The 11579-nt window shown below is 50.9% G+C and overlaps 1 protein-coding gene across 2 annotated transcripts; it reads left to right on the forward strand.

The window, feature by feature from the left end:
- The first annotated feature begins 1290 nt into the window (after positions 1–1290).
- LOC139705627 (protein RoBo-1-like) lies at positions 1291–6358 on the forward strand. Of its 2 annotated transcripts, XM_071611784.1 has the most exons (6): positions 1291–1537; positions 2278–2374; positions 2825–2932; positions 3470–3619; positions 4378–4503; positions 6109–6358. In XM_071611784.1, the coding sequence occupies exons 1-6, from the start codon at positions 1496–1498 to the stop codon at positions 6303–6305; spliced, it is 720 nt and encodes a 239-aa protein (XP_071467885.1). In that variant the 5' UTR covers positions 1291–1495; the 3' UTR covers positions 6306–6358. The 2 variants fall into 2 exon arrangements, with proteins under 2 accessions (XP_071467885.1, XP_071467886.1); XM_071611785.1 differs by lacking the exon at positions 3470–3619 and having other exon boundaries at positions 1294–1537.
- The last annotated feature ends 5221 nt before the right edge of the window (positions 6359–11579 follow it).

Here is an 11579-nt window from a genome sequence, read left to right on the forward strand (position 1 = left end):
TATATAATTCATTTTCAATGTGTTCTTTCATTGTTTGAATTTGCTGTCTCATGTCCTCTTTAAGATTCCATTCCATCTGTCTAAGGTATTCCTTGAGTTCTTTATTGGACCATTTTTCTGATGCCTCTAGGTCCTCCTGTATATTTAGGCTGTCCTGCATTGTTTGTACTCCTTTTCTTCCTTGCTTTTTCATGCTGCTCATGTTACTTCTTGTTCTGTTTGACTGCTGAGTTACTGTTTACTCCTATAAATTTATTTGGTTTTGTGTGTCTCTGGGGTCTCTCTTTTGTGATGGGAGACTATGACTAGAGATGATGAGTTTTGTTGCACTTTAATGGAGATTCATTATTTCCTAAACTGTGTACGGATTCTGATGGCATATAGCGGTCTGCTGTTTGGTCTTGGGACTTATATTTAGGTCGAATGATGTGATGGTATTGAGGTTGGTATCTCTTGGCAACCTTGGAAGTTTGCTCTACTGAGGAGGTATATTAACAGGAGAATGGTCTGAAGTATTTGGGGGTAGCTAGGGACTTGGTAGCACTATATAACACCTCAGAACATTTATCTATACATATTTAGTAAATTGCACATAAACAGTGTCATGATGCTTGGGAGGAAAGGTATTAGAAGGAAAGGGAAGAAGTCACTAAAGAGAATCAGAGTAAACAGGTAGAATTCAAGGTAAGGGTAATAAGGAAATTGAAAAGAAATGAAAAGACAAAAGAAAAAATAGAAAATGAAAAAGAAAAAATTTTAAAAAAACAATTTAAAAAAATAAAAATAAAAAAAATAAATTAAAAAATTAAAAAAAAACAAATAATAATAATAAAAATAAATTTTTAAATGCAGTCTTAGCGTTCCATTAAATTCTCTTCCAGTAGGTGGAGCTGTGCCCACCGGGCCAAGCTTCTCCTCTCCATAAGCAGGAATCAATCATGGTGAAGCAGCTCCTCCTCCCCGACTGGGCGGGTCTCCAATCTTGAGTGCCTAGGGCCTTTTCTTGTGTCTAGTAACTTCCCCATTTTTCCTCCAGTCAGGCCTCTCTCACTGGTGATGCTCACCACAATACTGGCTACACGCCAGGTCTGCTGCTCCCGGGAGCCCTATTTTCTTGAACGACTGGGCACACTCTCCCTGCTTACCATTCCCTCAGACCCTAAGGTTGTGGAGCCTGTGGCTGAGAACCCTAAGTGTATTTTGCCTGCCCTCCGGTAGCCAAGCCCCAGGTAGCTGGTGCAAGAGACCTCAGGTGTCAGCCCTGGTGGAAGCAGTAGCCGGGGTCCCACGCCTTGGGTCCCGCGCCCTGCTCCTGATTCCCTTGGTCTGACTATGGCGCTCAAGGGAGAGCTGGGAGGGGCCCTTGAGGTTTCCCTGCTGTGTGGAGAGGAGGGGCTAGGGGGTTACACAACTCCCGCCGCAGGTTTCAATGACGTTATCTCCTCTGTCGCATTCTGGTGACGTCAGTTCTCTGCCATGGTGAAATCCCATGTGAATGGCGACAGTTCGTTCCCTTTGCCAGTGTCCGATGCAACAGGTGGGTCCTGATCGGCTCTCCCAATCCCTGTCTCAATCCTATGGCCACTGCCTATGAAGGCTCGGTTGGTATTAACCTCCGCAGGTTCCCGGAGGAGCCGAAAAGTTGTTTCACCAGGAGCGTTTAGCGCTGAGTCACAGCGGTTTGTCTGAGAGACGCAGGGGAACAGGAGCCTGAATTCAGCCGCTCCGGCTCGGTGTGTGTTCTGAGGGGTGTTGACTGTTCGCCCCAGATCCACGTCAGCTCAGCATTGCCTAGTGATCCTGAGCAAACAGCATTTAGACGGTTTAAGACTCCCTTTGCCCGCGCAGCTGAAGAGGTCAGAGACTTGACCTCTCAGCACCCGCCGCCATGTTGGATCAGCACAGGGGCTCTAGTCTTTGAAAGGGTGACTTTGGGACTGAGAAATCCATGTTCTCAGTTGAGGGCCATGGGGAAACACAGCCTGGACTTCCCAGCCCAGGAGAGACCCCATCTGCTCCCTGGATGGGGGGTTCCCCCTCTTGGCCCCGTCACCCACTTCAGCTTTGGAGGGAGCCCCAGCACCTTCCACCCACTGCAGGAGAGGCCTTCTGAGGAAGGGCGGCTGTCTTCCCTGGGTGCCTCGGTGATGGAAATAGCCACTTTCCTTCCTGCATCCCTGACAGGAGCCACACCTGCAGCTGTCTGGCGTTTGGAGGGCTGGACTCTAGGCCAGAGCACTGTCCCTCTGACCCTTTTGCTCCCTTTGGCCTTTGCAGTGTCCTGGAGTCAGCATGGTGACCAGTGTCCAGGCCTCCACCCTGAGGAGTCTCTCCACTCTGTGCATCTTTGTGGCCCTGGTTTTCAGCACCGTGGGTAAGGACCAGCAAGCAACCCTCTCCCAAGGGTGGGAAGCTGGGCAATAAGCCCTCAGGGAGGGAGCCTGAGGGACCCACCTAGCCCACAGGGAGAGGGATGTCCTGTTCCCTCCATCCCTAGGAGTGTCTGTCTACTAGAAAGAGCAACTCCCACCCTTGCCACTTTTCCCTCCTGAATGACTTTTCAAATGTTGCTGCTGATGCCCTGCAGTTTTGCATAAATTTGAGGCTCATTTCATGCATGTACAGAGTTTTTGCTGATTCAGTGTTCAGTGCTCCATTCCCTCCCCTCTTCCTTCTTTCCCCTACACTTTGTTCTTCCTCCCATGAACCTATCTTTAAATTTCTCCAATGTAGTCATGCATAAAGAGGAATTCACTGTGGCAGAGTTGCCAGTGTTCACAACATAACTGGATCAGCCTCCCTTGGTGTTATTTCCCTCTTGTAGAGAGTTACACGTGTATGAAATGCATGGGGGCAAAATGCAAGAATGACCAGGGTACCTGTGAGACCTCTCAAAGCTGCTTCCATTTCCAGCAACTGTATACTTCACCAGGTGAGCCCTGCCTGCCACCCGCCCTTGCTGCTGTACACAGGACCTGGGAGGAAGGGGCTGCTCTGCTCAGGACTCGGTATAGCTCCTTCCTCCCCTCCACTCCTCCACTCTACCCTGGCTCCCTTACCTAAAGTCCTGCCAGGATGAGGCTGGGTGTGGGCAGGGGAGGTGGCAGGAGTGGGCACTGTGCCAAGTGAAGGCTCTCAGGGGGAAGTACTGAGTGACTCCAGTCCCTGCATCAGTCTCAGAGGTGGGGGATCAGTGAGAAAGGACTCCCCTGCCCCAATATTTTTTGTGGTGCTGGGGCTCAAACCCAGGGTCCCACACATACCTGGCAAGCACTGGAGCAGCACCATCAAATGGTTCCTCCATGGGTTTGTTCTATGAAGGAGACCATTGGGGAGGACTCTTGGGAAAGTAGAAACTCTAAGGACACAGGGGTGCCCTTGCAGAATTCCTTGATACTGGCTGCCCGTCTGGGCACCCCACTCTCTAGGGCTCAGAGGGAACATTCTCTTTGGTTCTGGTTCTGTACAGATGGTTCACCAAAACTTATGCAGACTAAAGGCTGCTCTCAAAAGGTGTGCACTCCCCTGGCCTTCTCTGCCACACTGGGGAGGGGACAGATACTTGGGTACGATATGAAGTGCTGCTACCATGAAAACTGCAACCAATGGAACTCAGAACGTGAGTGCCTGCTTTTCCCCCTGCGCCCTTTTCTTGCCCACATGCTCCTGGGCCCATGGACTTTCACTCTGTCTAAGAGGTACATTCCCATGACCTATCTCTGCTTCTGAGAAGCCCAGAGATTTTTCTAGCTGAGGGTCTCTCCTTTCTCCTGAAGGGTCAGGTTGGACCTAAGTCTCTTCTGCATAGGAGACGGGCACCTGAGTGGTGGGACAGGCCTGGGCATTTTCTCTACGTGTGGGTCTGTAAAGCCATGTGCTTTGGGTCACCATCCCAGCAGAGAGACTCTCCTCACCTATCCCACTCCTCACCTCTCTTGTTCTGCTTTGCTGAGATGGACTCACACTATATTCTCACGCTGGCCTCCAACTCCCGGGCTCGAGCAATCCTGCTGCCTCAGCCTCTAGGGTGGGGATGGCTAGGACTGTGGGTCCCAGGCCACACCTGCCTGTCCATCACTCTGTTAGCAGCATGATTTCAGGCCTCAGGTTACCTTCTGCCCCATTATCTAGGATTGTTCTCCACCCCGGGAGAGAAAGTCCTTGAGGAAAGGGGAAGATAACACTAAATCCCTACAAACTCTCTCTGATTACTATTTCCTACCTGATCCATGAATCCTGTCCCTAATCCCTCCTATGCCAATCTAGCTGTGAATGGTTTGAGGGATTTTGGAATATTCACAAATTTAGGGGATAAGAATTATCTCAGCTCTTCTTTTTGCCCATTGCTCACCATGAAAACTTTCTCTCTTTATTCAGTGTCTCCAGTGTCCAAGGAAGAAAATGGCGTTGTATGTCCTGCCTGCTTCTCTGAGAATGGCATGATCTGTATCCCACAGCCCCTCAAGTGCACAGGGGCAGAGACGAAATGCCTTGAGATTAAGGGTATGGATTTTCCTTAAGCATTTTGGGTCATCCTCTTAAAGGGCACAAAGTGTCAGCCATCTATTGCTGTGTATCTAATTACATCCAATCTTAACAGCTTAAGAAGACATGTGTCACCCCACGGTCTGCAGGTGGCAGGTCTGAGAGTGGCATAGAGGTGGTGCTTGCTCAGGCTGTCTCCTGAGCTGTGGTCCAGCCGGCAGCAGGGGCTGAGATCGCTCAGAGCCTCCATTCCTCTTCCTGGGCCTCTTCCTAGGTCTCCTGGGAGTCATGATCTGCCAGCTGGCTTCCCCCAGAGCTGGGATGAGAAGTGGGTGGGGGAGCTGAGGTTCTTCACAGTTCATCTGAGAAGAGACACTGTTTCGTTTTCTCCTACCCTCCCAGTCACATAGAACCACCCTGTTACACCTGGGGAGGAAGGCATGGACGCACCGTCAGCAGGGGTGGGACCTGCAGCTGCATGACAGTGCCTGACGCCCACAAGCAAGTGGTGCTAGAGGTCCAAGGGCCAGCGTATCCCTTGTAGGATTGCAGGGAGCCATGGGTCAGGAGACAATTGAGCAGCTCAGAGGAGAACAGAGGAGAGGACTGGGGACACACGGGCTGTCATGTTGTCCTGGAAAGGGACCGTGTCTCAGTGACATGAAGGGTGGACACCCACAGTCCTCTGTCACCCTCAACACCATTACCTCTAAGAGCAAACCCTCGGGGCCAAGCACTGACTTTCTGCATGGTGTCTTTCTGACTTCAGTGAAAGTTTTCAAGTTTTCCTGAGTAGGAGAAAGCTTGTGTTTGTGGTGAGGGTGCAGGAGCCCCTCAGATGGGAGCAGGAGAAGCCACCATGGGGTGTCCTTTCTGGGCTGGACAGCTAGAGGGGGCACTGTCAAGTATTTTCTGATCAACATGTAAAGGGTTCCCTGGAATTAGTGGCATTTGAGGAGCTAAATATTGTTGGAGCTGAGAGTTTGATGAGAATGAAGGTTTGTCATGGTTTTTTCTTTTCTTTTTTTTTTTTTTTGAGTAATTTGGAGGAGGGTCTGAGACTAGCAGGGAGGGCCCTCTGTCTAGCTGAGCTGACCTGAATGAGGGAAATGGGTGTCACCTGGGATACAGAGGAGAGGTGGGCTCTCTGCAGTGGGGCAGCCTTTCTGCTCCAGGTTTCTGTAGCATGTGTCAACCCTGGGCAGAGGGGACCTCATCTACAGTATTTCCCTTTGGGTTCCCAAAGGATGTGAAGGTGCAGAAGAGGACAGGGATCCCAGATGTGTTCAGCCAAACCCTTGAGGTCCGACCTCCACCTCCTTCCCTGCCTTTATCAACCACATCTCTCCTAGGGAGGCCATAGAGGCTCTGGTCTTGCCTCTTAGACAGCAGGGTACTTTTAACATCCTTCCACCACTGGAGAGATGGTGGAACCAGAGGAAAACTTGCTTGGTCCCAGGATGGAAGTGCATGATTGTCATGCCAAAGGCAAAGGTTAGGGGTCAAGGGCCATTCTGATGAACTTTGTCCTTCTCAAAGGAAGTAGAGAAATGGACATGAAGACAGGGGTGAAGAGGAGAGACAGGGTGACCGAGAGTCTAACTGCCAATCTTTCTCCCACAGGGTTGACTGGTGGTAATCCTCCTTCAATAGTGTCTGCTATGGGTTGTGCAACCGAAAGTGCTTGCAAATTGGGTACGATAGAATTGAATTATGAATTGGAGTTCGACTGTGTAAAGCCCATCAGTGGGAGTCCCCTGCTGACACCCATTATCTCGTCCACTCTGACTAGTCTTCTCCTACTCAAAGTCTTGCTTTGATTGCTCGAGGGTGGCAAGTCCATCATTCCACAACCTGCAAACGTGAATGTCTTCTGGGGGTCCTTCTCCAGCATACTCAACAGTACAGATTTAAAAAGCTGATGCTTACATACATATGTGTATGCTTACTTGTTTGTACCTGAGGTTAAAATAAATAATAATTGTTATTCATTCTCTCAGGGGCTCTTTCTTCACCCAAGTACATATTTCAGAGGAAGTCTGAGATGAGATCTCTACGAATCTCTATGGTCCCTCCATGGTCTCAATGCATGTTCTCGGCCACACATCTAGGAATACACCTCTTTTCTGAAATCCTCATCCCCTGCCCTCCAATCCCCAATTTCCCTGCGCTAATGGAAATGCTTTTGAATGAATGATTCAGGGTGCAGCAGGGTGCTCTCCCACAGTTTGTAGAGTCTCGGGTACAGCTGAAGCTCCCTACCTCAGATCCACTTGTGTGGAATCCTTGTCATGCTCTCTGGACACTTCTGCTTCCAAAGATGGACACAGGCATAGGTGGTCTCTGAAGGTATTAAGAAGGAGATTGGGACAGAACTCAGTTCGTAGAGTGCCTGCCTCGTGCACAAATCCTGAGTTTAATCTCCAGTACCACAAAAAATTTAATAAAAAAAGAGAAAATGGATGAAGATGCATCATCAGCACTCAAGACAGGTGTGTTTCATCTTCATAAGGCAGGTTTGAGGCTATGGTGGCCACTGCACACCTCAGATGGTGCCTGTGAGGAGGTGGGGGATCCAGGAGAGGCAGAGCCTTTACAGAAACCTCCTGGTGCTGACCCACCACAAAGTGCCCCTGCAGTCTGCTCAAAGGGACAACTTGGTTCTCTAGCTCTCTCTTCCAGAGGGTGCAGCCTCCTGAAGTTGCAGCATCGTGTCCCAGCGGTATTTCTTTCTTGGGCGTTTGTAAAACCAAGGATGTTTTTGCCCAGGTCGGGCCTTCCTGGGTCTCCTGTGAGTAGCTCTTCTTTTCCTCCTGGGCACAAGCCATGCCCAGCTCACAGCTCTCTCTCTGCCATTCTCCATGGGTGAGGGCAACACACCTCCAGCCTGCTCTGTGGAGCCCTTTGGCACATGCTCACCCTCGTTTCCTGCACCTGTAGCTGTGTGGGGTGGACTCTGGGCCCCAGAGGAAGGCTGAGTCTCAATAGGAGAGAAGATGCCCAAGTTAGAACTAGGATTGTTGATGGACAGAGTTGATCTGGGAAGGGATGTATGGGTTCTTGTTGGACCTGGTAATTGATGAGCAAGAATTAATTCCTTCTGTTCCCCATGAGAAGGGATTGGATTTCAATGATGATAAAAAGTCATAACACATGTGGAGGGCTTACTGCACTCCAGCCACCATACTACTCACTCCAGATGCATTGACTCCATTCTCACCAAATGCAATGTATGTATTATGGTCATCCCATCTCACAGATGAAGAAAGAGACTAGTTCTTCCTCTCTCTCCCTACTTGCCTAGGGCCTAAGGGCAGGAGAAGAGCACCCAAGGTACCCATTCTGAACTCCTGTGCTGGAAGGATTGCTTCCCTGAGGTGTGAGCTATCTACTTCCTTTTCATTGATAAGCAGCCAGTTAGCCCATATCTTTCACACTAGATCATTTACTATCTATGCTGACCCCCTGGCCTTGGCCTGTGTCTCAGAACTAATTATAGTAATTTAAAATTTGGGAACATCCTTCTTCATTTTTTATAAGTGGTATCAGTTTTTATGGCTCCCATAACAAACTATGAAAAAAACAGGTGGCTTTGAGCAACAATCCATTCCTTATGTTTCTGGAGGTAAGTCTGGCTGCAGCCCAGGTGAGTGCAGGACAGGTTCCCTGTGGGAGTAAGGGGACATTTGGTCTCCGTGTCCTCTCAGTTCTGGTGGCCCTCTGTACAGCTGTACAGCTCTGACATCTTCCAGGGTCACCTGTTGGCTATCTGCCTCTGTCACCATGTGCCCCTTCCTGCTGGTGCCAACGCCCTTCTTCCTCTTATGAGGCCCTTGTGATTACATGGGGCCACCAGCCAAGTTGGCATCGTTTCCCCACCACAAGATCCTTAGTCCCAACTTCAATGACTCTTTGGAAGATATATTCACAGAACTGGGGATTAGAATGTGTACTTATTTGGAGGACAATATTCAGCCCATCACATAACTGACCTATTTGAAAAAAAAAAATGGGGAACTATTGAAACTGTTGTGCGTTGGGATCAGTCAAGGGAAGGGTCCTGCCCAGGAAACTCAGTTAGGGCTGGACTGCCTCTGGAGAGAACTTGGCTCACATGAAGCCCCTTGGACTAGCTGGGGAAGTAAGCCCAGGGAGGTTAGTAGGAGTCTTTCCCAGAACACTGGCCATCCTCGATGGCGTCCTACATGAAAGCTGACAAAAATATAGACACTTCTTCTGTTGCCTTCTGATGAGACCAGAGGGTAAGGCACAATGCAGGCCACTGCTCCAAGATGCAGGTGTAGGGCAGTGTGTCTTGGGGGCCTACATGAGCAGAGAGGAACTCATGTCCCCGCAGTGATGTCACTTTTCCTCCTCAGAGATGCAGACCTCACAAAATTCTGGTCCCTTTCTTAGTCCCCATCCTTTGTGGAGGGTGGGTGTCTATGATAAAGCCTCTCCTGGCCCAGTCCTGAACGCCTTCATGACCACCCAATGTCCAGGCCCCACGCTGCTGCAGTGTCTGTGCCCTTGGAATCCACTCCACAAGCCCAACACCAGAAGTGCCCTGCCCCTTGTGCTTGGGGACCAAGCATTCCGCAGTGTGGCCGCTGTGTTCAGCTCTAGGCTGCTCACCACCTGGTACCTCCTCCCTCGAGCTCGTGAAGACACAAACACCTGCCCCTTGTCTGTGCTGCCCCCTCAGATTCTGCTCCCCTCCCACAGTCCTTCAGCTCCTGGCCTGCTCTCCTGGACTGTCTTGGCTCCTGTCCAATTTGCTCTCTTTGTCTATGGTGTGGTGTGGGGTATGTGCATGTTGGCACGTCTCAGAGAGAAGCCCACATGGACACCCCCAGCATGGGCCTTCTCCTGGAAGCTTGCTATGGTCTGTGAGATGTCCCCCTAAACCTCCTGTTAATGCAGAAATCTTTAGAGGTGAAAAATTACATTATGAGAGCTGCAGCGTATTCAGGGGATTCATCCTGATATGATTAACTGGGTGGTAACTGTAGGCAGGTAGGGCGCTGTTAGGGGAGGACAGGGTGGGCCTTGGGCTTTCTGTTTTTTCCCTCATGGATGGCATCTCCCCTGCTCTCTGATGCTGCCATGAGCTGCCTGCTTCCCTCCTCCACACTCTTCTGCCATGATGTTCTGCCTCATCTCTGACCTAGAGTCCTGGCGGTGGCCGGGTATGGACTGAGACCTCTGAAATTGTGAGCACCAAATAAACTTTTCCTCCTTTGTCAGGTTTTTGGTCATAGCCATGGAAAGCTGACTAGAGCAGGGCTCTATCAGGGAGCTGGGGACAGACTTTCATATCCTTCCTGAACTTTCCACCACTTGAGGAGGAGCGCGGACTGGTGTTTATCTCCCTGGGACTCACTGACTCTTCTCATGTTGTTTGTTTCGAGTACTGACCCACTATGATGCAAAACACAGAAAACACAGCTCTCCCTGACATTTGCAGAACAGTGGCAGGACGCACACCACTGCACAGAATTCCAAGCACAGCTGGCCAGCAGGGACAGGGACACCCAAGGAAGGTGAGGACGTGCCCTCTGAGCTGAGGCCTTCTGGCAGTGAGCTTGGGGGTTGAGGGAGCATGTGCATGAGGACCCCACTCCTGTGCAAGCTGGAAACTGTTCAACAATGGAGCCCAGACAGGCAGGAGTTAGACTAGCCTTCAGGGAGCGAGGCTCTGCAAGAGGAAACTTGGGGCAGTGATGAGGACTCCAGCTGGTTCCAGTGCAGAGGGGCTTATTTCCCAGTTCACAGAGGCTGTGGATCTGAGACCAAGGTGTCAGTTGGTTTCTTCTGAGAAGTCTCCTTGGGTAGCAGATGGTGGTGGTCTTCTCACTGTGCCCCTATGTGGTCCAGGCTGCTGGACTCAGACAGGTGGTCCCGGGTAATCCCTCCTCAAGGGCACCTCGCCAGGCACCAGTGCTGCCAGCTCCATGAGCCAGCCAGGAGGCTGTCTGGAGGAGGGAGGAGGAGGGACTCAGAGCCCAAGCCGCCACCTGGTTCTGAGCAGGGATACAGGCAGTGCTGTGGTGTCGGGGCCCCAAGCCCACCACATCTGCTTCCTGGGCTTTACAGAGGTTGGGATTGACAGGTGGCCCTGGGTCACCAGCACCCCCACCTCCAGGCCTCTCTCAGCCTCTGCCCATGTTCAGCTGGCCTCTCTGGGGCTCCTGGTCGGTCAGGGCAGTGCCTGAGGGGAGCCTCCAGACCTCCAGACGCACTGAGCTGGGGTAGCGGCTTGTGATTCTGCAGTGGCTGTTGGGAGCCTCACTGGAGCCTCTGGGCCCTGGTGACGGCTGTGCTTGCCTCTGTGCAGGAGAATTCCTCAGGCTGTACCAGGACATGTCCTGCTCAGGACAGAACTGTATGCAGGAGCTGGATCCCTTCACTGTCCACGTGGCTTCTGGAGAGCACATCCACTTTGCCAGCCAGTGCTGCCAAGGACAGCCCTGTGGAAATGCCAGCAATGTCCTGGGTGTGTGCTGGCCTGGGCTGCACAGTGCCCCCCTCCTACTCCTGCCCTCTATGCCCACGCCCCTTCCCCTGGGGGGGACCTCAAGTCCCAGCACTTCCTGCATCCCTTGGTGACGTTCCCTTCTGACGTACAACAATTATGTGAGGAACCAGTGTGACAAACTGGCCCTGCTACCATGCTGTCCCCCCTCAGTAAGGATAGGTGCTGGGAGCACCCTGATGTGCAAAGGGCAGTGGACATTCCTCAGTAGTTCTCAAACTCAGGGTCTCAGGTCTTCTGTGAAGACGCTGAGGATCCCAGACAGCTTTTATTTATTTATATTTTATTTATTTACATATTTCTCTCTCTTAGAAGTCAAAGCTAAGAAAATACAAAAATCATGTACAATTCACTCAAAAAATAATTAGACAATGACACAAGTATGGTTTTAAGTAGAAATACTACATTTTACAAAATGAAATGTTTTTGCGGGTGGAGTGGTGTCCCTGGGTGTCCTGCAGAGCTCTTAGTTACTGGAGCAGCAGGCTTGGCCGCCTGCTTCAGCTGCTGCTCTGCTGTATCTCTCCCCCCATGGGCTCTGAAAACCCCGTGAGGCTCA

The sequence above is a fragment of the Marmota flaviventris genome, chromosome 5 (genome assembly GCF_047511675.1).
Source record: "Marmota flaviventris isolate mMarFla1 chromosome 5, mMarFla1.hap1, whole genome shotgun sequence".
Lineage (NCBI taxonomy): Eukaryota > Metazoa > Chordata > Mammalia > Rodentia > Sciuridae > Marmota > Marmota flaviventris.

Coding starts and splice junctions, on each gene's coding strand:
- LOC139705627 (XM_071611784.1), top strand. CDS start 1,496: ATGGCGACAGTTCGTTCCCTTTGCCAGTGTCCGATGCAACAG. Junction 2,375..2,824: donor CCTGGTTTTCAGCACCGTGG/GTAAGGACCAGC, acceptor TCCCTCTTGTAG/AGAGTTACACGTGTATGAAA. Junction 3,620..4,377: donor CAACCAATGGAACTCAGAAC/GTGAGTGCCTGC, acceptor CTCTTTATTCAG/TGTCTCCAGTGTCCAAGGAA.